Source organism: Phascolarctos cinereus, unplaced genomic scaffold, assembly GCF_003287225.1.
Source record: "Phascolarctos cinereus isolate Bilbo 61053 unplaced genomic scaffold, phaCin_HiC Scaffold_9;HRSCAF=440, whole genome shotgun sequence".
Lineage (NCBI taxonomy): Eukaryota > Metazoa > Chordata > Mammalia > Diprotodontia > Phascolarctidae > Phascolarctos > Phascolarctos cinereus.
The window spans coordinates 217,111,378-217,138,798 of NW_027556402.1; the positions used below are offsets into that span (position 1 = coordinate 217,111,378).

The 27,421-nt window shown below is 38.8% G+C and overlaps 1 protein-coding gene across 9 annotated transcripts in view; it reads left to right on the top strand.

Annotated features, from left to right (window-relative positions):
• The window catches only part of BMAL1 (basic helix-loop-helix ARNT like 1), an 86,787-nt gene that overhangs the window by 41,603 nt on the left and 17,763 nt on the right, over positions 1-27,421 (top strand). For 4 of the 9 annotated variants that reach the window (XM_021002041.2, XM_021002038.2, XM_021002037.2 and 1 more), the window contains 8 exons: positions 3,317-3,451; positions 7,121-7,268; positions 7,846-7,866; positions 9,633-9,671; positions 9,938-9,979; positions 11,899-12,056; positions 15,985-16,064; positions 26,595-26,687. In XM_021002041.2, coding sequence (XP_020857700.1) covers positions 7,129-7,268; positions 7,846-7,866; positions 9,633-9,671; positions 9,938-9,979; positions 11,899-12,056; positions 15,985-16,064; positions 26,595-26,687 — 573 coding nt within the window. In that variant the 5' untranslated portion in view covers positions 3,317-3,451; positions 7,121-7,128. Of the gene's footprint in view, positions 1-3,316; positions 3,452-7,120; positions 7,269-7,826; positions 7,867-9,632; positions 9,672-9,937; positions 9,980-10,726; positions 10,816-11,898; positions 12,057-15,984; positions 16,065-26,594; positions 26,688-27,421 lie in introns of those variants that run through there. The other 5 variants (XM_078148094.1, XM_078148095.1, XM_078148093.1 and 2 more) reach the window with 4 other exon arrangements.

Below are 27,421 nucleotides of genomic sequence, written 5' to 3' on the forward strand. Positions count from 1 at the left end.
GTTCAGGTCCTGCCTCTGACACCTGCCAGCTGGCTATTTCTAGGCAGTCATTTATCCTCTCAGGTCTCTAAGGAAGCTCTCTGAGCAGACTAGAAGTGGTAGAGAAGCTACCTAACTAGATTGATAGAGAGAATTTCCTTACCTGGGAGGTCCCTCTGCCAGTGAAATCACAGGTCCCAGGCCCTATCCCTTTCCTGAATTATAGGTACACTGGTCTGTAATTACGAGGTACCTTCTAGAGTTCATCTTTATAACCCTTCACCCTCTTGGCATATTGGCCTTTCATAGTGACAGGTTGTATACATAGTATTGGATGTATCAGAGAGAAGACATTTAGTCACTTTGGTGTTATTCCTCAAATGCCCTCCCTTCCTCTTCACCATTATCTCTCCATCTTCAGAATCGAGGTGCCACCTTCTCTGGGAAGCCTTTCCTTGCACATGTGTGTATACACACACATGCACATACATGTGCACACACATACTCATGCACACAAATTTACACAGCATAAATGCATGCACGCACAAACATGTGTGTACACATAGAGTGTTTTCCCCCCTCAGATTACCTTGTGTTTCCTAATTTCAGTACATGTTCTATTCCTTTACCCAATAGAATGTAAGCTCTTTGAAGGCAGTCTTATTTTCCTTTTCAGGGTGTCACGTTGTACACCACTTTGTTTATAATAGAGCCTTCGTAAATGTTTGAAATGAATGAAATTGAACTGACTTAGGGGATCTGGGTTCTAGTGCTGAAACTGCTGCCAATCAATTATTCCATCATTATGCATTTGTTAAGCACCTGCTGTGTGCCAAGCACTATTCCAGGTCCTGGAGGTACAAATATAAAAATAAGACATTCCTTGCCCTGGAGGAGCTTACATTCTGACTTTTGCAACTGTAGGTAAGCCTCTACTGATCGCTAATATTTGGTTTCTTCTTCTCTAAAATGAGGGATTCCAACCAGATGGTCTGTTAGGACCCTTCCAGTTCTAACATTTTGATTCATATGTTCCTGCATTTATCCTTGATCTCATCCAAAGATTCCAGTGAATGCTATGTGTTCCAAGTGCTGTAACTATGTTTATGTTGTCAATTTGGCTTTATTAACCATTGCTTATTCTAGTAACACCAACTTATTTCCTTCAGAGAACAGTTTGGAAATGGAAGTCTCCCTCATATTCTGCTAGAATAGGCTGAAGCAAAGGGGTCATTGACTGGGTATTCCTTTTGTCTGTAACATTCTTGGAATCACCCTTTGCCCCCACAGTAATCTAGGAGTCCCAGTGTCCTGCTCTGATGGATGTCATTCAAGATGCTACTCATAGTCTTGTGGCCCTTAAATGCTAGGCAAAATGAAATCTAGTTTTAAAACTTTGCAGGCTTTTATAGTGTGTCTTTATTACCATTATGCAAGACTTGCCTTCTTATATGATGTATTTTCTAGGAAATGACCCAGAGAGAGGTGACTTCGTTACCATCACAGAATAATTGCCCAGTTGGAATGACAGTGTACACAAATGCTTACAGAGAAAGATCAATGATATTAAGAAAGCACAAGTTAACAAGGTTTTATTCCTAGATTTTAAAAACAATTACATATGAGAAACATGAAAATAATGACTTACTGATACATCAGTTATAGCATTAATTGAACTCTTTACATAATAAAGACCTAATAAATATAACAATTCAAGAAGCATACAGATTGGTGTAACATTAGAGGTAGAGAAATGTCCTCCCTTTGCAGAAGAAGAAATTAGGAAACAGAAAAAAAAAAAGGCTTTACATCCTTTAAAAAAACCAGTGTCAGTCAGTCCACAGGCTCAACAAACATATACCATAAAAGGGCCAAACGGCTGACTTCAAAGTCCTGAAATACACTGATGCTTTTTTACAGCTATACTCACCTTCATATTTTATCTTGGGTCAGCTAGGTGGTGTAGTGAATAGAGCTGGACCTGGCGTCAGGAAGATGAGTTAAAATCGAACCTCAAACACTAACTGTATGACTTTGATCACATTACTTAATCTCTATTTGCTTCAGTTTCTTTACCTGTAAAATGGGGATGATAATCTCACCTACCTTCCAGAGTTATTGTGAGGATCAAATGAGATAGTATTTGTAAAGCACTTGGTCCAGTGCCTGACACATAATAAACACGATGTAAATGCGGGTGGCTGTTGTTGTTATTTTAATTCTTCTGATGGCTCACTTTTATGATCATAGATCTACTACTATGGGTGGTTCTTTCATAGTGCAGCTTGCAACTCATCCATGTATCTCATCCTGTGCATCTGTTGTCTGTAACCTTATATAAATCCTCCATAGTTGGTCTATCCATTGTGCTGGGACCTTTCTCTAGATGTCTCGACATAATGTGAATATGTGGGCTGCCATTCGCTATCCCTCACTTCCCATGTTTTGACTGCTCTACCTCCTTTTCCAGTTATGCATCTCTCTGATGCCATTCTTTGGGCCACCATTACATTGGGTAGACCCACTCTGAAGAATTTATGAGGTTATAGATGAGAGTTACACAGGATGAAATGTCATGGATGGGTTTACAATCTTTACTACTGTAGAAGTATGCATGTGGATCTATGATCCATACAAGCAAGCCAAGACATCAGTACTTTTTTGGTAATATACTGCACCTTCTTCGTGACTATACCATGTTCCTTTCATTTACCCTTTCGGTGATTAAAAGTTGAATTGTTTGGAGACTGTCATATTCCATGACTTGCTACTATACGGCTGACTAGAAGAATTTTTTATGAAAACACATTAAAAAAATTTTTTTTGGTATTTTTTCATATCACTGTCACTTCTCAATTACTCTCCCCAGCCCCAATAACAAATGAATGCAATTAAGCAAGGCAAACCAATACCTTACTATGTCTGAAAATATATGCCATATTGCACACTTACCATCCACCTCCACTCTTCCAGGAGGCAAGAATAATGCTTCATTGTCAGTTCTCAGAAGTCATGATTGCTTACAACTTTGATCAGAGTTCTGAGGTCTTTTAATGTTTTTTCAAAAAAATATTGATAGAAAAAGTTGGGTCATAGTGTCAGGAAGAAGCTCGGAGTCATTATGTAATTTTTCAAATGCAATCCAGCTTTCTTTCCTCCTTTTCAATTCTGGAAGCAGTTCATTATCTACTATGTCTGTTGAAGATAGATGTACTGATGGATCAGCCTTATGGGTTGTCTGTCCAACTGCAAATCATAATCTAGCAAACAGGCATTCTTTCATTTTTCTTGTATGAATAATAATAATCACACCCAAGTGATTTTGGATTTTGTTTAGGAGGCTCTACAATGTTTTGGGACTTGATATCATCTGCAAAGAGGAGCATCTCCAGGACCTCGCCTTCTATAGGGGATTCCTCTTCGATTTAGACTCTGCACTGGACATCCTCTGTGAACACAGTAAATACCTTTGGTGAGCATATATCTCTGTGTTTTATGCCTCACTTGATATTAGTAATCAGAGAGTTTTCCAAGTCATCTCTGTTATACCTTTTTAAGAATCTTGTGTGATTTTAACACCTGCATGGGAGACACTTTCTTGGCAGAGAGCAGACCCTTTAAGGTTCTGTCAGAGAGTGCTGACTATAAGAGCACAAGCACAGTGTGATCTTGTATTCACCACATCTTTCAGTCAGTTATGTAATTGATGGAGAATATGATTTATGAAAGCTTGTCTGTTTGCTTCTTCATCAAAGGTACCTTTTCTAGGTTATTCTCATAAAGATTATGTAGAAGTGGGAAAGTCAACACAAGGCTTTTTACCTTCCCTTTTTCAGGTAATAGTACTAATGTCCTGTATTCCCTCCAAGCATTGGCTATCTTTCAGATGTCTTCTTTCAGATATCTTGAGAAGTGATCCTCAGCACCCTTAAAATTGTGTTGTTTTAAGCATGAAGCTACTCTGTGTATACTAGGGCTAGTCTGGTTCCCATTCTTGTTCCCTTTTGTGTAATTTCTACCTCCTTCTGTGGCTTGCCAGGGACTGTGATTTTAGAGTTCATTCATGGCGGGCTCCAGTGTCTTTAATGAAGAAAAGAGTTTTATCATTAAAACCTTGACTGCTTTTTTCCATTCAGGACTCTTGCTAAGCCTTTTATATGTTTGTTTTCCTTCCTCTGCTTTTTATTACATAAAAATGTTATGTTCTAAATTGTTGTTACCCTTAGTTAACATCTTTCTCTACTGGGCAATAAAATATAGTATAAGCTGATGGAGATGGTTTGTATACCTCTTCATTGTAGCAATTGACTGACACTGGTTAAACTAATTAACCTTCCTTAGGAGATGATGATAACCTATATAGTTGTCTGTTCTTTTATCCATTTCCCATTTTTGTTGTCAATAGTTTATTTAAATAGCTGAGATTGGAGTTGCATTAATTGCGCTCTATGTCTTCTCATTTTCTGTTCTTCTAATGTGATATTGATTTTGCTTTTTGTGTTAGCAAGACCGTAGTTTAACTGCACATAAACAGCTGAATGATTCCCAGACAGATTACCAGTCCTTTGCTACCTTTCTTTAAAAATACAGTCTGTTTCATGTGTTGTGATGCTGTATGGTGCTCACCATCTATGTTACCTCCCAACTTCCTGAAAAAAGTGTTCATCTACATGTGTGTTTTCTCTATAGTCTATAAACCTTTGTCCTTTTTTATTTATTACTCTTGAATTATGTTTTTCAACATTTTTCATGTCTTCCCATATACCTTCCTTTGTCTTGAAGTTACCTTGTATTAAAATATATATTGATTTAATTTAGAGGGAATTAATAGGTTCGTTGTAGAATTTCTTTACCTCCTCATCCCCTACAACAGTTGGTGTATGGGGAAGGGAAAGGAAGAGAGCAAGCATTTATTAAGTACCTACTATACAAATATTATCTCATTTGATCCTCACAGTAACCTTGTGAGGTGAGTGCTATTATTATGCCCATTTTACAGTTGAGGAAACTGAGGCTGAGAAATGCTAAGTGACTTGCCCAGGGTCACACATCTAGTAAATGCCTGAGGCTGGATTTGAACTTGGGTCTTCCTGACTCCAGGTTCAGCACTTTATCCATTTGCCTACTTAGCTGCAATTGTCTTCCGTGGTGTTCTTTTTGCACATCCATGTCCTGAGTACTGTAATACAAGTGACCAGTTGTGCCATGAAATTAAAAAAAAAAACACGTTACCTTTAGACCCAAAATAAAACTATCTGTCTAGTCTTTTATTTCTCCAATGAGAAGCTGAGAGTCATGTCTTCTGGTGGATAGGATTTTCTTCTTGTAGTTCTGTGTCCACTCATTGGTCACTGGGTAAAGATTTCACATTTAGAATACCAACAGCTAAGTTATTGTTTATAGATAGTTGAAAAGCTGGTTCTTGTTATCATCTTCTCCTTTTCTGCTGCTTTACCACCATCACTGCAGAAATAGAAAAAGCCACACAAAACTGAGGGTCATTTGCTACTTTTTTGGTTTTTATTCTCAAATGATTGGTTACAAGGTATCCAGCCTACTTACCATGGACTTGGCTAGGTGGACCCATGGACACTACGTATAATATGTTTCTAGAACCATAACTTGAAACCTTTGCTAAGTAGCAAGAACTTGCCAATGCTTGTAGTCCTCTGGAAATGTTCAAGAACCTAGGAGCCATAACAGATGCATCATCAGGTTAAGTGTTTTCAAACAATTTTCTCTGTTCCTATAAATATTTTACTTCATTCAGAGTTTTGTTTCTGTTTTTTTAAATAAGCTTCATTCTCCTTACACTGCCGTCACCCCTACCACACCAACCCCCATCCTCTCTTTAATTATTATTTACCTCCTTTTATCCCATAATTACCTATCTTTTACCTTTCTTTTTCCAGTACTATTCATGGCCCCAGTTCCATCCTAAACTTTGAGCTCCACACAATTGCTTTGTACTTTCAATATTATCCATTGATCTCCATTTTTATGGAGGTGGCAGTGGGGTAGTGGGGTAATGAAATATCTTTGCAAGTACATTTTGTTGTTCAGTAGTGTTTAGAAAGAACTCTTGTGAATCTTATGCCTCTTAAAATGTGTTTAGTTAAAATAGATACAATTTGAAACCTCTTTTGTTCCATCTTCTCTTTCCCTCTTTCACGTACCTTGGCTATCTAGGTTCCGCCAAAAGGGAAGCAAAAAGAAGGTTTCAGTTTTCTGTATTTTTTTTTTTTGCTTTCCATGTTCCACAATTTAGTTCATTTTAACAAATGTTTATGTCATGGATAAAAAAGAGTAGGCCAAAATCATAAACTTGATAATATTCTCTTTACGTCTACCAGACCTAGACCAGCATCCCTTATGTAATGTAATAGAGTGGAGCCCACCTATCTAGTGTCATTCTCACTAAATAGTTATAGATAGAAGTCCTGAATTTCTTTTCTTTATGGATGCTCCTTTAGGTTATGCAACAAAGATGGTAGCATTGTATACTGGAGTCCCCCAGTATAAGGCACATATTACCCAGAAAGGAAGAAAGGCAGTGAGGGGAACTCCTCTGGTTATTAATTAAGATCGTAATCCTCTTAGAATATTAATATAGTTTATTACATTAATGAATTGTCATGTTAGAAGGTACAGTGACCCTAAACTAAGAGAATAAGATAGAGAACTGAGCTACGCAAAGTGCTTGGTACCAGAGGGTACCATGGGGTATAGCTAGGGGAGACAGGTCCCAGATAATGGGATGCTCGATGGGCCCTCCATGGTAAGCTTTGTCTAAATAGCATGGCGTAATGGAAAGACCCAGAGCCCAGGGACAACATGCTTGTCTTGTCTCTGTTCTTTTTTTGGCCTTTTTAAATAGGTAAATCACTTCCTGCTGGGTTTCATTCCTCTACTGTGAAATGAGAGGATTGACTGGGTAATCTCTAAAGTTTCTCCCAGGTCTGACATGCTGTAATTTGACTTGACAATTTGACAAAGATCTAGCGTGGGACCTGCTATGGGCTTTGGTTGGCTGTGAGATATTGCTAGGTTTGGGATATTGGTGGGTGTCTTGGGTCCCTTTGCCCTTTTTGAATGTGACGTTTTAACAACTGAACTTGCCTGCTTTTCTTGACAATTTCAGAATATTCAATGGCTGACCAGAGAATGGACATTTCTTCTACAATTAGTGATTTTATGTCACCAGGTCCCACCGACCTCATCTCCAGCTCCCTTAGTGCTACCGGGATGGATTGTAATCGAAAAAGGAAAGGCAGTTCAACTGATTATCAGTAAGGATTTAAGGTTTTCTTTCTCTTATTTAAACTTTTCTGAAAAGTGGTCAAATCTAAAATCTAGGCATTACTTTTTGTGTAACTTTGAAGCTGTGACCTTATTCACTGTAAAGGAAATAAAAAAAAAACACTCCCCAAGACAGTTTTACATTGCTTCTATTAATTGTTTTTTCTTCTCTTTCTCACTAACTTTTGTTTTGTCCTCCTCTTTTCTCCCATATAAGTTGAAAGAGGAGATTTAAAAGCCAAATTCTACAATTTGCTAAGGTTCTTCAGTTTCCTTCTAGAGCCCAGGACCTTATTATTTTAAGTAAATGTTTGTTGAATTAAATGGATGAATACGTCTGTGCCTTTTGCCTCAGTACATTCACTAAGTGCCCCCCCTACTGAAGACAGATTTCTTTCCTGCCATCACATCTTACAATCGTGTCTAAGATCATTCATAAGTGAAGGTGGTCATTTTGTTGTCATGAGAGCAATGTTAGAGCACTTGACTATAGGACTGCATTTCATTGAAGATATTATAAATGAGCTTGTACCTGTTATAATGAGTAGTATTTGTGTTTCTTTTCAGACTCGATGGCTTTTCTTTTGAGTAAGTAAATTTTCACATTTAAATTTTTATATTTCTACCATACTTAGGTAAAAATGGACAAGTCATAATTTAAAACTTCACCAAGATTTTTGTGACAAGCCTTATTTATTTGGTTTTCAATGAGTTGAAATGTTTGAATTATTGTCCTAATATCCATTTAATAGTTTGGTGGGGGTTTTTTAAGGGAAGAAGAAAATCCACAGAGTAGTATATCCTCTAGAGTAAATGCTGTTTCTACTGAAGAATTATGGTAGAATTAGGGACGTTAGAGTTTCTTTGGAGATGCTTTAGGATATCTGCAGTTTCCAGATTCCAGATAGTTGGAAAGGAGAAAGCCCCAGTGGAATGGTGAGTGTGAAGACAGTGCCTGTGAGAAGATACTCCTGCCTTCCCTTCTTAGAAGGGTTTGGCTGAGACCTTTCTCCCTGCTCATTTTATGTTGTTGACATGATCCAAATTCTGGATATTCCAGATTGGTCTGTATCTGCCTTGATGTATGTGAAGTTTTGTCCTTAATATTCCTTTTCTTGAGAAGCTTCTCTAACAAGAAGCAGATGCCCAAGAGAAAAGGCAGGCTTCTTTATTTAGCCCTACCTTGTGGGCAGAATGTTGTTGGTTTTGGGGGGGGGGTTTTGCAATTGGAGTTAAGTGATTTGCCCAGGGTCACACAGCTAGTAAGTGTCAAGTGTTTGGTCTGAGGCTAGATTTGAACTCAGGTCCTCCTGACTTCAGGGCCAGTGCTCTATCCACTGTGCCACCTAGCTGCCCCAGAATGTTGTTATTCTAATGAGCCTTTGGAACCACTAGATGAGTAGTTTTCAGACTTTTCCATTGACCTTCAGAGTTCAGTGAGACATCGTAAGAATTCCCTAAAAGAAAAGTAGAATGGGGGGCAGTTAGTTGGCACAGTGGGTAGAGCACCGACCCTGGAGTCAGGAGGACCTGAGTTCAAATCTGGCCTCACATACTTGACACTTACTAGTTGTGGGACCCTGGGCAAGTCACTTAACCTCATTACCTACCAAAGAAAGGAAGGAAGGAAGAAAGAAAAGTAGAATCACAGCAGACAGAATCTGTGAGGTTATCTTAAGGCTCAACTATAATGCCACTTAAAGTAGTAGGTTCCAGGACTCACATTCTCTCTCTCTCTCTCTCTCTCTCTCTCTCTCTCTCTCTCTCTCTCTCGCTCTCGCTCTCTCGCTCTCGCTCTCGCTCTCGCTCTCCCCCCCCCCAATGCAGGAAGGTTTCCCCTTCTGAAAATTTGAAAACCCAGTGTACTCAAAAATTCCCAAATGAGAAGGAAGCAAACCATGAGACAGGACTTTAGGTCGGTCCCTCTGGTGTTAGTACTCAAGTCTCTTTCCAGTTCTGATAAGACGTTGTTTTTGACCCAGCAGAGGACTTTGCAGATAGATGCTCATTCATCCACAATGATTAGGGAATATTCTGCTCGTCTGAATGGTTCTCGGTATGTCATAGTGATTTAAAAGGAGCATACAATAAGACACTTGGCAGTTTATGCTAACACTGTACCAAACCTAAGTATAATTTTTCTTTGATCTGGAAGGCATTTCAGTGCCTTAGAGTTACTCCATTTTGCCACTTAGGAATATCCTTTGGTCAATATTCTTCTCGGGGTTGAGGATATCGTATGATTTGATTAGTCTGGCTGCTTGGATTCTGGATAAATGGAAGCTTTCCATATTATGAAGAAACTTTTGTGAATACTTTATTAACAAGTTTGAATATTTTTGTTTTGTTTTCAGAGAAAGTATGGATACAGACAAAGATGACCAGCATGGAAGGTACATTATGCATCTTTGTTGCTGTTGTTGTTTTTTTATGCTTGGTTAATTTGCATATAGCACAGAGCAATTACTCCCCTTCCCCCCAAATTACAAAAGAGACGGTGATGACCCTTCTCTCAGGCACAGAGCCACTTCGTGGCATTGCCTAGGGGACAAGGGCCTAAAGGTAAATAAAGACAGTAGAGGTTGAGAAAAGAAATGGGAAAGAAAATGGCTGACTGTGCCACTAATCTTCCGGGCTTTGTGGGATTTTTCTCTTCTAGGTTGGAATACCCAGACCAGCAGGGCAGAATCCGAAATGCCAGGTAAATGCCCAAACTCAACACATATTTTACTTATGATGACTCATCCTGTCGGATACCAAAGAAAAGATATCACTGTATCGATCCATTAGGGACAAGGGAGGAGGAAGGAGTTGACTTGTGACCTGCTGGGCCTTGTGCTAGGATTCTCTCCAGGTTAGGTCGGCCCTGTTCTCAGCTCTTTTAGCAGAATGGAGGCTCAGGGGACGATGGAGGCAACAGAGGATGTCCCAAAGCTAAAAATATCCCTGCAGCTTTAGCAGATTGTTGATTGTTAGAGGGGATTTTAACTCGAAGGGCAAGGAGGTGTCCCTGGACACTTGGAGTCTCCTCTACTCTGAGCCAGAGCAAAGCCTTTATTGAACAGGGCAGTGTTCAAGCCCAGACTGTGGGCGATGCTTTGCTGTTGTAATGAGGCCAAATGGCACACCTCTTACCCATGCACACTGTTCAAAGCTGACAGCAGATGTTTCCTGAAGTCAGTTATCTCTGCCCTGCTCATTGTTTTTAATAGGGGATCTTTTTTTTTTCTATTTCTTCATGCCATGAATACAGACACTTAGGCTGTGTCCTAGCAAACAGGATGTGAAGCTGTGAAATTTGTTTGAACTGTGTCACCAGGGATTTTCCTTACATTGTGTGAGTGGCAGAACTGGTGCTTCTGGTCCCTCCCGTATAGATCTTCTGTCTAGATCAGCAGAGCACATTTTGATTCTGGTTCTGTTTGCTCTCCACATACAGACCCAGCCTTAGTCTCTGTTTGAGAACAGTTATAGAAGGATGGTGATCACCTCTCAGGGAGATAGTGTCTGCTAGCAAAGGAGATATGACCTGGAAAGGTAATGTTAGCGTTTATGGCGTTATGGCTTAGGAAAAAGTTTCTTCCGTGGCACTGAGTGATTGGCATGTAGGTCATCCTGAAGGACAGTGACTTTTTAAAAATAAAGCCCTAGGTCAGGTGGACAGTCCATTTGCATTCTGCAGGGTGGGGGTTGGGGGGTATAGCAGTTGAGGAAAGGATGTAAGGGTTATTAAACATGACTCATTGAATGAGTCATTGATAGACTATTTTTTAACTAGAAAGATAACCTGAAATATACTTCCTAAAGAAAAACATTAAGATCTTTTTAAAACTGAAAGGATGGTTAACTGTGGAACAGATCCCCAACTAATAACCGCTATAAGGATGAGAGTGTTTTTCTTTGTTTTCTTTCTTTCTTTTTTTTTTTAAAGAAGGACAGAAAGTAAGAAAGTGAAAACAGAGTGGGAAATATTCGTATTACCATATTAGTTTGAATCTAGGCCATGCCTCTAAAATGAGATCTCTTTTGAAGGGAAAAATACATGTACTTAGTATAATGTTCTGCATCAGTGTATATGAAAAGGAAATAAATTTTCAAGGAAGTGAAAGCTTCATTTATCTTTCTTGAGATTTTTTTTTCATATAATAATGAAATGCCAATTGAATATTCATTAGAACCAGCAGTTTGAGGTTTTTACTTTGGGGAGAATAGGAAAAGAACCTATTGTACTAAAAGTATAATTACAAACTAAACATTAGATTTTATACAAGCCAAATTTGGGGGGGGTGAAAGTGTAGTTTATGTGTGTACTAAATTAGTAAGGTAAATATAAAAGAGATAACTGTTGTAATGTTCCAGCTAACTCTAGAACGAAATAAAATGATTACAGAATAATTAAACTTTTACTAAGGTAGTAGTGAGCCAAGAAATATATATGTAAAGCATTTTGCAAACCTTAAGTGCTATATAAATGTTAACTATCACTATTATAGACAAACCTCCAGTTTTGAACATTGTGTAAATTCTAGATTTGACACATCAGATGAATGTTTAAAGAAGATACATTTCTATTTTTGGCCATTTTGTTCTGTGAATAATCATTTTTATGTTATTGCTTAGGGAAGCTCACAGTCAAATTGAAAAAAGGCGCCGAGATAAAATGAACAGTTTTATTGATGAATTAGCTTCTTTGGTACCGACATGCAATGCAATGTCCAGAAAGTTGGATAAACTTACTGTATTAAGAATGGCTGTTCAACATATGAAAACATTACGAGGTGAGTCATTTATGTCAGAGAATTTGTGTTTTGTTTTCTTCTGTACCCTAAATGGCATATTTTCCCATACTTATTTAGAATGTTCCAAAGTACCTAAGCGAATACAATCAGTTGCTGATTTTCATCCTTTAAAAAATGTATTGCCATTTCATCATGAATGGGATACTAAATGATCAGTTTATGCAACTGTATATTAAGTACAGAGTACATTATAGTGGAAAGAATGTTGGTCTTAGAGTCAAAAGACCTGGGATCAAATCCAGCCCAACTTCTGTTTAGTTGTAGAAATGACACTGGAATTTAAGTGAGAAGACCTGGGTTTGAGGCCCAGAACCATCATTTTATAGGCATGTGACTAAGGCAAATTGCTTTGGCACCTCTGAGCCTCACTTGTTTTTCATCTGCAAAAATGGGGATAATGATACTTACAGGGTTTTTGTCTGGAATGAATAAGAAGACATTTGTGACTATTAATAACTATAAGTATCACCTATCATTATTTAGCCACGGTACATTTGTAATTTTGATAAATAGAAAAGGCAAAAAAGTCCCAGCTCTCAAAGAACTCTTGAGAAAACACGTATGCAAAGAGCCTAGCAGGAAAGCGAGCTAAGTCAGAGGATCTGGAAAGGATTTAGAGACAATATTAAAAGGAAGACAGCAAACCGATGGAAAATGACATGGAGTCACTGGCATTTCTAATTTGATCTGTTCTCATCAGTGACAATAGTGGAGCTACCACTTTAGATCCTGGCACCCATTGTACTGTATGAGGAAAGGGTGGTGGCATCTACAAAGTCAGGAGGAGTGCATTAGCCTGACATACATGCAAAGGGAAATCTGTGCAAGAGACTACAGATGGAGTAAGTGGATTGATTTTCAAGATGTACCCAAGAGGGCAAGATGCTAAGACAATGGAAGATCACAGGTGGTGCTTTTACAAGAAATGGATGACCAAGAAGACGCAGTTAGGAACTTCTGTCTAAATAGCTCGTCTTTTATGAGAATGGTTTCTGTCCATACATGGAGGCTGCTCGTTGAATACAGGCAACGAAAACACAGGCCTTCAAAGGTCACTTTTTCTAGTTTAACATGTCTTTATAGTCATACAACCGAGAGACTTAGAGGAGCTTACTGTGTCTGTTAGTTTAATGAAAGCCTTTGACTTGACAGAACACAATGTTGCTTTTATAGTTCTTCTTAAGGTGTCTCTCACACATGTTCCAACAGTTTTGAAATCTGACAGATGCAACTCTGAAAATGACTTTTTTCAGTGACTGAGTAATAATTTCCAGTTAGGTATAAATAGAGATACATGTTTGTCTTTGGTGTTTTCCAGTGTCAGGGAAGATGTTCTGCATAAAATGTAAATGGAAGGATTTATAAGTAGTGTAACTACTATTGCACAAGTAGTGAAGTTCTCCAGATCCACATTCATAGATGTCACAATGCTAATTGCATACAGCTTTGGAACACTACAGGCCTCTACAGTGAAATAATATAGTTACTTTAAAGACCATTGATTTAACTATCCATGCAGGAAAAACAAAGTGGATGAAGATTATATTATTCAGATTGTGACTTGCAACAGGGTAGGTATTTCATTATGTGTATGTGTTCATTTCGCTTTTTTTCCTTAACTAGTCTTCAAATATCAGAGGAAATACACACACACACACACACACACACACACACACACACACACACACACTGATGGAGTGAGTATTCACATTAACAAGATCACAGATCCATGATCTGTGCCTGTGTTGTTATTAATAACATAATGTTAATTACATTCCCTATGTGTGTGTGTGTGTGTGTGTGTGTGTGTGTGTGTGTACACAGTTAAGGCATTATATGCTTTAGAAGATACAGATGATGCCATGTCCTGCATATATGTCCATGTGGATTGCTCCACAGATACATTATAAGAATCAGAAATGTGATGTACATAGTGACAGATAAGGAAGCTTCAACTTTTAGGAGAAAATTAATTATGATTCTGATGAAAAATGAATCTTCATCTTGTAGTCACTCTTGTATTTTATTTTATCAAGAATAGGTATTATCATATTCCTGGAATTTTCCCCATATAATGCCTCTTTTTGTAAGAGAAGTCATATTTTCTTTCTTTCTTTTTTTTTTTTGAGGCAACCAGGGTTAAGTGACTTGCACAGGGTCACACAGCTAGTAAGTGTCTGAGGCCACATTTGAACTCAGGTCTTTCTGATTCCAAGGCCAGTGCTCTATCTACTGCACCACCTAGTTGCCCCTCTCATCTTTATCTCTTTTTTTAAAACTAATTATGAGAAGGATAAGGAAGCAGAGAGGGAAAGTGGAAATGATGTATCCAAACCAAAGGAGAAATCTTTGCTGCAGTATATAAGTCTAGAAGGCTGTCTCGCTTTTATATTTTTCCTTAACCAGTCTTCAAATATAGGAGCAAATTGAGAGATAGGTACTGATGTGTAGACGTATGGTTGCAAAGATGTGTATTTTAAACTCACAAACACATAGAATTTTCATCTAGTCCTGCCTCATCATTTTACAAAAAAAAAAAAAGTTGAGGCCCAGACAGAGATCTATGGAATCATTACTGATGGAAGGAGTCGTAGAAATGATCTAGTCCAACTCTCCTCATTTTATAGATGAGGAAACTGAACTCCAGAGAGGTTAAGTTACTTGCTCAAGGTCACATAGGCTGCAGGGGCCAGGCACAGACTCTGTGAATTTTCCAAGGTGACAGAGCTCATAGAAGGGTGCCTGACACCCCGGTCACTTGGCTTCTGGTCCAGCATCGTTTCCAGGCCACCAAATGGCTGCTCCGCAGCTATCAGAAACACAGACCTAAATTCTTTTCTTTTTTTGCTAATAGTTGAAAGGCAACTAATGTATTCTATTCTATTTTGATGTCGATGTTTTAAATTTGATAGAAGATTGTATAATGGGGGAAAGATGTGGGAGGAAGTTTTAGAAATGAATTCTCAACAAGTGAGAAAGAAAAGAGTGGAAAGCCTGAAATTGTGTTGCCAAGATGTGGATCAATACACTGTTCTTCATTAATTGATAATGCAAGTCTTAAATTCAATTAAATATACTGCTTTCCCTTCCATAATTCATGTTGGTTCAATCACACTTTTCCTTTTCGGTATTTATTCCATTAACTAGACAGTAAGTCAGGGTCATCTAATAATAATGGTGATAATAATTTACCTTTTTTTCTTTCTTTTTTATAAATTGCTGACTTATTCCTCCTGAAAGAATTTAGAAGTGGCAGTATCTGGAGACAGACGTCCTGGCTTTGCTCAGGCACTTGCTGGCCATTGCATTTACCAGGAAATGTATCACTCTGTATTCTCTTCATTTAATGCCTATAAAGAGGCACCACCTCTAAGAAGTTTCAGGAAGTGTCCCTATTTAAGGCCATGACTGGTGTATTATATCTTCCAGGAAAAGTCAGAGTGATTTACTGAAGAACTATTTGCTTTTCTACCAAAAAAAAAAAAAGCCAGACTCTTTTGAGATTTGGTTGGCAAAAAAAAAAAACACCCCAAAACCAAACTTAAGGCTCAGCCAGCCTACTTCTAGAATCAATTAAATGGCTAAGAAGGAGAAAAGTTCTAACTTCCCATAATTATTTCTCAGTTTTCATTTTAATGAGAGAAGCACTTTTCTTCCCCCTCCCCAAGATCCCAGAGCACAACACTATTCACTGTTAAATGAGTTATCTGATATTTTCCAAGACCAAATTTAGCCCAATTAGAGTGGAAGAGAAATGCTTACAATTTCAATGCCCTTTGTGGGCACAGCCATTTCCAGAAGGTTTAAATAGGAATCTTTTTAAGCTAGCTAGACATTAGTGCAGTTTCTTGGTGTATTTTTTTTTAAGAATATGAACTGTTTTTTGGGTTTTTTTTCCCTTTCTAAGGTGCCACCAACCCATATACAGAAGCAAACTACAAACCTACTTTTCTGTCAGATGATGAGCTAAAACATCTCATTCTCAGGGTATGTTGGGATTGCATCTCACCTTTTTTACTCTTACCCCCCAAATCAATGAATTATTTACCTTTATAAACTTCTGAAACATGGCTATGTATACAATTGGTCTTCAGGAGAATATAATGAACTGCTTTAGTATTGAACTATTGATCAGGCTTCTTTTCATGACCTTCAATGTCATCCTAATGTCTGTCCTAAGAATTTATTAGAAATTATTATTACTAGTCATAAGATGCTAGACTTTTAAAGCTGGAACTAGTCATTGACAAGTCATTTGTGTGTGTTTTTCCCAGATGGGGGCAAGGAATTTTCAGAGGGTTTTTTTTTAGTCATTCAACAGTTGTATCTTTTTAAGTGTTGAATTGTGGTCAAGCCATAAAGTAATGGTAATAAAGCAAAATTTATGAGTTTGTAGTCATTGATTCATGTTAGGGGATAGGGATTGATGGGGGAGGAGAAAGCTGGGGATTTTAATAAATAACATTCTTTATGCTCCGTATATGGGTAAGAGTAAAAGCAAATGTCACAAAGTTTCTGTAAGTGACTATTTTTCCTATTCAATTTTTGTCATAGTCATTATTATTTGAGAGGAATCACACCACTTCAGGATGATGAGAATATAACCTGGGAGTGAAAAAGAGAGAAAAGAGCTACATTTAAAAAAAAAAGGGTCACAAAAACTTAAACTGAAATATTCAGTCATTTCTCAAAACATCCAAAGCCTTACCCCATAGGAGGGATAACCCCACAGAACCTTAGCCAGCTTCCATGGGGCACAGTTTGAATCAGGCCACCCCTTCAATTGACTTATCTTAAGTATCCTGAAGAGTTCTCCGTCCTCAGGCCCTCGACTCTTCCTTGAATAGCGTGGTCTCTCCATGATCCAACCTCACCAGCCTTGCTCTGGGTCCCTGATGGGCCACATTTTCTGCTGCCTGTCCTACCTTCTTGCTTTGCTCTTCCTACCCAGCTCCTTCCCACAGGGCCTTGCCTCAGGCCCACCACCTTCTTGTTAGTAGCCAGGCATTGTGTGTTTGGGCCCCCAAAGTGTCTGGGTCCAAATAAGATATCTGTTAGAAAGTAAGCTCCTTGAGGGCAGGGGCTGTCTTGTTTTTGTCTTTTAGTCCTAGCGTCTGGTACAGCCCTTACCATGTGTTTAAATTGAGTTAGACTGAAATCTATCTCTGCGAAGGGGCAGATGTTATTATGGTAGATAAACAATGTGCCTTCATATGACTAGTGAAGCTGCTTCCTCGGGGGCAGTCCTATCAGTGTGTCTGTATTTATAAAAGCCCCGATACAGAATCCAAAGCCTTGCTTTCTAGGTTGATTACACTGTTACACTGTTCAGTTACGCTGCCGTGCATTGGGTCTCTTCTGAATTGCTCTCTCTCCTGGTGAATAGGCCTCTAACCCTTGAGACCCACGGGTATGGATTGTGAGCTTCATAAAGGCAGGGGCAATGTCATGTTTATCCTTGCCTCCCTTAGTGTTAAGCACCATGATTCACACATAGCAGACAGCTTACATGGTTGCATGAATCAGCAAGTGAATGAACGAGTGTACAGCCAGTTATCAGCCTCTGTCCCCTCTTAACCTACATAAGTCATTACCGTATTTCCCCCAGCCCTGCAGAGACAGACAGATGTATTCAGTCCAGCAGAAAACACGTGAACCTCTGCGAGGGAGCAGAACATACATCCTCCGAACAGGAGGGCAGGCAGGCTTGGTCATCTGAAGACCTGTATTTCTGTCAGGAACACATTCGCAGCCTCAATGCTTTTACTGTTAAGTAAAAACCCTTTTCCCTCTGCTAAAGTACGAGCCCCTTGCTGGCACTTTTATGAGTACAGCTGCACAGGATTGTTACCAGATGGATAGAAGGGGTGGCTCCATTGAATTGGCCACCTCTTTGAAGAGAGAACAATTTGTTTACCTGCCAATAGCACGTGGGCCTTTTAAGCCTTGAATATTTGTTCTCTAGCTCTGGCAGGGGCTGGTTTTCAGGACCATAGACAGTGTTTGGTTGCTTTCAAGCTTTCTGACTACCACAGTGAACAGTAATTTCCCTGTCGTTGGAATTCCTTCAGTACTTTAATCCCTACCTTACAATTTAATGCTTACTTACACATAGTCCTGCAGTGTTCATTGTTTTACAGTCAGATGCTATCAGATGCTAGATGTGGGACCTTCCAGTCTTTCATTCTACATATGAGGAACTGAGGTCTGGAAAGGGAAAATAATCTGGCGAAGGTCACATATAGCTTTCTAACAGCAAAGCTAAGATTAGAACTCCAGATCTCTTTACATTAGTCCAAGGTTCTTTCTCTTATGCTATAATTTCGTGTGTGTAATTTCATCCACGTTATAGACTCTTTTTGAATACTTCCATATTTGTCACAGAAGTAATGTCAAACTCAGAAACAGATTTCTGTGGCATATATGACTTACATATTGACTTAGAAAACCACAAATTCAGGGGCAGCTAGGTGGCACAGTGGATAGAGCACCAGCCCTGGATTCAGGAGGATCTGAGTTCAAATCTGGCCTCAGACACACAACACTTACTAGCTGTGTGACCCTGGGCAAGTCACTTAACCCCATTGCCTAGCCAAAAAAAACCCACCACAAATTAAAATTATCTGTTATATTTTTATTTACACTTCTGCTTTACAATGTCTTATATAGAGTTGAACATACAGTAGATAGTCAACAAGTACTTTTTGACTGAGTGACTTTAAACTAAAAATTAAATTCCTGAACACTAGCAATGAAAAGTCAGTTTACCACCTAGTCTTCTAGATGTTGTTGTAATGTATAAACTAATTAGGTATTGGTTACCATACCAGTCCAAATACAGACATGCCCAAATCTGCCTTGTATAAAATCTGCAGCCTGTGATCAGTGTTATTTTTTAGTATATGCATATATATTTTATTTTCAGAGAGATCTAATTTTATGGGTACAGTCAATATTTGGACCACTGTAGATTACTGAAATAGTGAATGTTGAAATAACTTTGATTCTTTCTTAAAAACACGCAAAATAGAAATCACAGAGATTGATTTTAATGTCAGTTTAGCAAACCAAAATGCCAAATGCCAGTGATCCATATTTGGGACTACCATCTAAAGAAGAAGACATTAAAATATTAAAATTATATGACCTATATTTTATGTATTTTAAGAGAAGGAAGACAAAAATACTGTAAATTGAAAAACGATGAAAAATGTAAATTTTAGAAAATTTTAAAAATAAAATGAGCATTTGAATATTTTAGTGCTGTTGAGAAATAATGCCTACTGTCCATGAATTTTAAGTTGATGACCTTTCTGAAATACATACAGATATATATATATATATATCTATATATAGATATATATACACACATATACATATATGTATAGAGAGACAGACAGAGACTGTTTTGGTAATCATCCAGCATCTATTAAGCACCTACTAGGGAGGAGAACAAGCATTTGTTAAGTGCCTACCAGTGCCAAGTATTGTGCTGAGCACTCTACAGCTAGTGCTAACTGTCCTCACAGCCTCATGAGGCAGGTGCTACTAGAATGCCCAGGGCTTTTTGTTTGTTTTTTTAGTTCAGGAAACTGAGACAGACAGAGGTTAGGTAACTTGCTTAGGGTCACACAACTTCTAAGTGTCTGAGGTCAGAGTTAAACTTAGGTCTTCCTGAATCCAGGCCCACTGCGCCACCTAGCTGCCTATGTGGCAGACACTTGGAAAAGATTTTGTTGCACAGATATTTTCATTATAAATGGGACTTGCCCTGTTTATATAATCATTATCCTCTAGGTCCAGTAACACATTACTGCTTAATGAAGAACTTGGTGAAGTTCCATTGTGAGAATCTGTAAGGGATTATGGGACATGGGAAATGTTTTGTTGTGATAGAATTTTGTTCAAAACAGTGCAATATTAGATATTATATTCCCAGGCCACAGGATATGGAGATGGAACATGACAAGTAACCAAGACTTTTTTTTGGTGACTTAGCAAATGTGGTGGGGAAAGTTGGGAAATGAGCATTCTATTAAGCACCTAGTTTGTGCCAGGCACTGAAGCACTTTTACAAATATTACTTCATTTGATCCTCCCATCAACCCTGCAAGGTTGGTGCTGATTTTATCCCCGTTTCATAGTTGAGGAAACTGAGGCAGAGGCTAAGTAACTTGTCCAGGGTCACACAGCTAGTCAAGTGTCTGAGGCTAGACTTGAATTACGTCTTCTTGATTCTAGGCCCAGCACTTGGTGCACTATGGCGCCCCCTCACTACCTCAGGGAAGAATGCTTTAGTCTTAGTGGGGAAGAAGGGAAATGCCCCCGCACTTATCCTACTTCTGCCATTTTTTGCTCCCTTTACCTTCAGACAACTGGATCTTTTGCACTTTGTGGTAATGCTAGTTTGGAAATATAGAGTAATTGTGGGGCTGTTTTTTTTTTCTTTTTCTCTCGGTGTGAAACACCAGGGAGCAGTGAGTTGGGGTGTATAAGGTAGGAAAAGTCCTCAGTCAGTCAACAATTATTTAGCAGCTACTATGAGCCAGGCACTATGCTGACCTCTTAGGGGTACGAGCATGGAAATGAAACATTTCCTTCCTTCAAGAAAGCTATCTTCCAAAAAGGGAGACCGTACGTATGTACAGAAGTACATAGAGAGTATATTCACAGTAAATCCAAAGTAGTTTATGGGTGGGGAGGCACTCGCAACTGAGGAGCAGACATCCAGAAAAGCTCCATGTGGAAGGCGGCGCTCAGGCTAAACAGCTAGGCAGCTACTTTTGTTAGGGAGTTAACATGGCAGAGACAGGAAGTTGACTCATCATAGCCAGATCAACAAAGCCTTGTTATAACGGGCCGTCTGCTAGGACTGTGAAATAGGTGTGTTAGCGCAGTGTTTGACATGTAGTCAGTGCTTGTAAATGTTTGTTGAGTTTAATTCTGTAGCCTTCATTGTGACACTTCGGTGCAGTGAACAGAATGCAGAATTTGGAGGCAGGAGAGAACTGGGCCCTTGCCAACCGCCTTATCCCCGGGCTTCAGGAAACTTTCATTTGTCCCCCATGCAGAGCTGAGCTGTACTATTACCTGAAGTTGAGCCTTACCGTCAATTAAAACCCTGGGGCCTTTTTCACTTGTACTGCTATTAAGTCAACCCTCTCATATCCTATCCCCGTGCAGTGTTTTTAAACATAGTACGTTACTTTACACGTCCACCCTAGCAATGACTTCTTTCTATCCATTGTTCTAGCCCACGGGTGAGGAACCTGTGGCCTCGAGGCCACATGTGGCCCTCTAGGTCCTCAAGTGTGGACCTTTGACTGAATCCAAACTTCAGAGGACCTAGAGGGCCACACGTGGCCTCGAGGCCACAGGTTCCCCACCCCTGCTCTAGCCTATCAAAAGCATTCGGAATTTTTATTCTGTCATCCTGCCGTCCACCCCTCTGCGATCTCCCAGTTTGATTAGGGGTATGCGTGGCCATGTGGACAGAGGCTCCATCCAGGTGGGCATTGATTCATTGCTTACAAATCTTTGAATATGATTACTTATTCTACATGCTGTGGCTGTACATGATAGTCGACATTTCTCCATCACAATATATTAACTCTTCTCTTATCAAAACACATTAGATCTTTAGTAATCACTTGTTATACCACTCTCCTAGCTTCATCAATAGAGGAAATAGATTTATCTGGTATTATTGATCTTCATGAACCTATGCTTTTTTCCAGTCCTCACTGATTTCCCGTTTTAAGTTCTCTAGTGTAGTTCTGTCGGTCTTACCAGGCCAGGAATTCTAAAATCAGCTGTCCCTTCCCCTCCCTTCCAGCGCTTCCCTTTGCTTTTGAAAACTGGGATGGTGTTGCCATCCTTCCTTCTTTGGGTGCCTTTCCTCTTCTCCATGATTGTTTAAAGATTGATGACAATAGCCCTGTAATCAGATTTGGAAGTTGTTTCAGGGCCCTGTACCTTTATTTGTACTTTTTTTATTTAACAAGGAACGTGGATGCTGTGTTATATTACAGGTCTTTTTTGTGTCCGTGGATAAGATCATATGATGGTTATATTTTGTTTATTGGAATTATTCACGTTGTTCCTAATATTGAGCCATTCTTGTATTCTTGGTACAATTCATTTGATTATAGTCATTGCCTTTAAAAAATGTATTGCTGTACTCTATTGCTGACTTTTTGTTATTGAATATTTTTGCATTTACACTTGTTAGTGAGATAGTTCTTTCTGCTTTTTTTCTTGTATTCATCATGTGGCCCCAGGCAACTTTTAGTTGGTTATCTGTGTAGATGGAGAGAGTTCCCACTCTGATAGGATTGCAGGTCCTTAAGATACTGAGGTATTTACTAAGTAAATATTAGAATCCAGACCACTGAGTTCCATAAAAAGAACTGAGTAGCATGCCATCCTTTTTGCTCTCTAGAGATAGTTTCTCTAGTGTGGCAGTTCTTTGAAGGTTTGGAGAAATTCACCCATAAACTTTCCGGGAACATGTGTAAAGTCATTAAAGAAAATGACTTAACATTTCTTCCTCTGAAATCAGTCTAAACCTTTTCTTGTCACGTCCTTTTTTTTTTGGTAATTTATATTTTTTTCAAAAGGTCTATTTCATTAAAGTTCTCCAATTTCTTAGCATGTAGCTTATATATAATATTCCCCAAGGGCATTTTAAATTTCTTTTGTTCTTCTTGTAATCTCTTTTTTTCCCACTTGTATTTTCTTTCTCCTTTTTTATCGAAATTCGTTAATGGTTTATCAGTTTTATTGGTTGTGTTTTTATAATTCAGCTCTTAAATTAATTGAATCCAATTCAATTGATTTAGTAGAATTTTTCCATTTTCTAATCTTTTTGCTTTTGTCTCTCTCTTTTTCTACTTCCCTTTGTACTATTATTACTTGGTTCTTTTTCAAATTTCTTTAGGCACCAACTTAATTTAGTTTCTATTTTTCCCTCATTAATGTTGCATGCATCCCACAGATTATGATAAGTAGCATATTAAGGTTATCATTATCATTTAAGTACAGCTATTGAAACTACTAAGATTTTTGGGATACCCTATATTCTGTTACCATTTTAAAAAAATTCTTCTCTAATCCCATAATTGTATAATTGTTTCCAAGTAACTTTTTTTTTTTACTTTACATGATTCAGCAAGCATTTATTAAGAGTCTGCTGTGTGTTAGACTTGGCAATATTTGACAAAAATGAAATAGCCCCTACCCTCAAGAATCTTATATTCAGGAGGGAGAGGGCAAGGGGGCACAACAGGGACACAGACAGGTAAATTAAAAACTCATTTGGGGCAGGGTGGAAAAGCATTGACAATTTGAGGGATGAGGGATGGTGACGTGCAGGAGTAGAGCTAAGCCTTAAATGGCTGAGCATCAGAGCCACCAGCCTAGGGGACAGCTTCATTCATGCAGGATGCATCTGTTAGGCATGTAGTATATGCTAGACACTGTCCTGAATGCTAGGCTATTGTCATCACTTTATTTCCAGTTTTATTGCATGATAATTTGATCCGAACCTAGGTCTTAATAACTCCAAGGCTGGCTCTGATGGCAGATGTTACGTGGAATTTTTGTAGCCTCTCCATTGTGATGCCTCACTTTTAGCTGGTTCTTCCTCGTTACATTAAAAAATAACAACTGATTATTTGAAAAAATATGCTTCGTCACAGATTTTCACCTTTCCCCTGTTATAATATAAAACATCTATTAAAAAGTCTGACTTATTTGTATTTTGCTTTTGAAACTTACCTATCTTGCTTTGTAGTCTTAACTATAGATAATGACAGGCCGCTGGGCACTGTAAAAGGTAAGGGGGAGAGAAGGGAGGAGAGTTGAGCTAAATCAGTCCCTAACTAACATGTAGGAGATTATCGACTAATATAAGAATAGAGGCAAAAACACCATATTTGTTTCAAAGAAGGATTCATTTGGAGGTAGGATGGCAAAAGTAGGGATATATATAGTGAAATTGCTGTGCTGTAAAATATCATTGGTAAAACTTGAATTCTTACACATCCCTTTTCATTTATTAAACAGGTAAAGAGAGAATATGGATCTAATTTCTCTGATGTGTTTCTTATCCGGTTTATTTTTCATATTTCTTCTGCCTCTTTTGTACCTAATTTAATGTAGAACTTATTAGTTTTGTTCTTTAAAATTATTTTAATAGCAGATTTTTTAAAAAATCAAATTAGAATGATTTTTGATCTATTCATTATCAGTTGGATTAGTTTTGTTCTTTCCCTTTGATTCTATGGATTTTGTTGTTGTTTAATGTATTATAGGGAAGAGGACCCATGGAGGCATAATGGTGTAGTGGAAAAGGTCCTGGCCTTGGGGTCAAGAGACCTTGGTCCAGTCCTGATTACCCTGCTTACCAGCTGTGTGATTCTGGGGAAGATGTGTCTTCATCTGAAAAATGAAGATGTTGAACTACATGAGCTTTAAGGCCCCTTTAAGTTCTAACAGCCAATGAGTGGAAGGATCCGTTTTGCTCCTTGATTTTCCTCGGGTCACTGAGACTTACTCTATTATCACCTCTGACTTTAAGTGACTTGTTTGTTTGTTTTTTTGGGGTTTTTTTTTTTGGTTAGGCAGTGGGGTTAAGTGACTTGCCCAGGGTCACACAGCTAGTGTTATGTGTCTGAGGCCGGATTTGAACTCGGGTCCTCCTGAATCTAGGGCCGGTGCTCTGTCCACTGCACCACCTAGCTGCCCTGACGTTAAGTGACTTGAAGTTGAAGTACTCTTAGTTGTACTTTATCTGATCTTGGGGACGAACTCAATGAGGCTGCCGTCTCTTCACCTCCTCTTGAGGGAATGCTCCTTACTGACCCTCTTCTGTTCCATCGTTCCCAGTGCAAAGACTGTTCTCCTTGGTAGGAAAAACAGAAGAAAAAGAGAAGTTCTCTCTGTTGTCCAGTGTCATGGACACTTCTTTGACTCTCCTTTTTTCTCTCATATAAACACTGGTGGGCCATCTAAGCTAGAAGGGCTTCAAATGCAGGTCCAGCTTCAGACTAGGTGTGATTTTGGGGGGGGGGTTCTGCAGACCAGGCTAGATCCATTAGATTTAGAGGCTTATATCGCAAGGTTGGCCAGAGAGCGATTAACTCTTTGGCTGTAACAGCTCATGAAGACTTTCTACTAAAGGGGTAGAGGAGTCTTTATTAGTGAAAGAACCACCCACCCCCGACAGCTGCTTGATCGTTGAGGTACCAGAGGGTCTGCTTGAAGTAGAGTGTTCTCACCAATAGGGGCCTGGTCAGTTAAAGTCACCTCACAACCATAGGATCCCACTGTGCCAAGATCCTGACTTTCTCTTGTGGTGAGATGGTCGTTAATTGACCTGCACTATGATCTGACTTCTTTTTCACCCTCAGTCAATCCAAATCCATGTGCTCTCTCTCCAGGTGCTTCCTACCACCGCTCATGTATCTCCTCCCATGTGTATGTTCTCAATGTGCAGTATTGCTCCTCTGTCCCTTTTCACGGTTCTGCTGCATGTGGATAAAAAAGCTAGCCAAAAGTCACATCCTGTCTGGGGTAGCTTTGTGATACCTGGAAAGTCAAATTTACTTCTTTGCTTTAAGATCTGTATTGCATCTAGTTTATTATCCACACTATGCATTTGCAAGATAAATATCTGAGGCTGTGATTTTTTTTAGAAATGAGTGCCTTTCTTGGATATTGTCTCCTGAGATCAGTATGCCTGTCCTTGTCACTAGTATCCTCCCATGCCTGCTACTCTGTGCTAGTATCTGGAGTGCTGAGTATTTATAAGTAGTTTCAAGCTCTCTTGATCAAGTCAGGCTCTATAGATCCTCACCCTACAACCCCCGACATGTAATTGGCTGCATACCACCATGAATCAATGGAATGCATTTATTTTGCATACTTAGTCAGACATCCTGATTTGACCCATTCAGGTTATTACTATTTTTGAATGATGAAACTGAAGGGGAGTTACTACTCACAAGGCAGACAAAGGCTCATCTTTCCTCTTCCCGTCTCAGGGGGAGCTGTGAGCATAGCAATCAGTCAGGTACAGGATTACTTACTCATGGTTCATGGGACTCGATGGAGAAAGCATGGCCTCGGCAGGCCTTCATCTAATGGGAAACTACTTTGAGTATGTAGCCTCTTGATTTGTGATGGGGCTTACTGTCAGTGTTTCAAATTTAGACATGTAGGTTACCGTGCGTGTGTGTGTGGAGAGAGAGACAGCGAATGAAAAATAGAACTTAAGAGAGAGAACATGTATCTATTTGCCTTGGAAAAGGGGATAGTGCCAGAAAAGCCTTATTTCATGCATAAAGAGTTTAGGTTTATAGATTTTTTAACTTTCTGTTCTCATGCATGTATAATTTCAGTGAAAATATTTGTTTTGAGGTTTCTTATGAAATGAGTCCTTGATTCCACTTCAGAATTACTGAGAATCTTATTTTTGTGAATGTGCTAATTTGATGATCCATTTTTCCTGATTAGGCAGCAGACGGATTTCTCTTTGTCGTCGGATGTGACAGAGGAAAGATACTATTTGTTTCAGAGTCGGTCTTTAAAATCCTCAACTATAGCCAGGTATTGTTCATATTCTTGTTGATGATGGGCAGCTTTTTAGCCTCACAATTGTGGCGATGAGATACCCTGTGAAGCTCAGCTCCTTGCCACAGTAATTGTAGTATACAAGCTGCACACAAAGTGCGTTGACTTTTTACTGTCTTCCCTCTGCAAATTACAGCTTCTCTGACGGTAAGTTAATTAAACCTGGGGATCTGCGAAAGTGTATTTTTCCATGGGAACGTGTGATTCTTCTCATTAATGAATCATTTCCTCTTTTACTACGATACAATAAACAGCTCAATTCCATGTTAGGGATAAGGAAGCATAAGGGGGAAAAGGGAGTACTGAATATGAATATCGTAGGACACATGTGCACATGTATGAAACAGCATGGTGTTTATAAATGAATGGGAAGAACACAGGATATTGAGTCAGAGGACCTGGGCTATAGCCTTGGGTCTGCCAGTTACCACCTGTGTAACCTTGGGCACATCTTTTCATCTCTCTGAACTTAGTTTCCCTCTCTTTAAAAATGAGAGAGTTGATTGGAATGCTCATGTTTGTTGGAATCCATTAAGTTCATATTAAAAAAGAAAATTTACTTTAAAAAAAAAAGGTGACCTCTAATGTCCTATTTGTCTTTGAATGTGATCTTTAAGAGCTTTTCTTTATTGTAAGATTATATATGCAGAAAATTGCGGGGTTATAATTGAAACCTTAAAAAATAGTAATTCTTTGGATTTTATGGTACT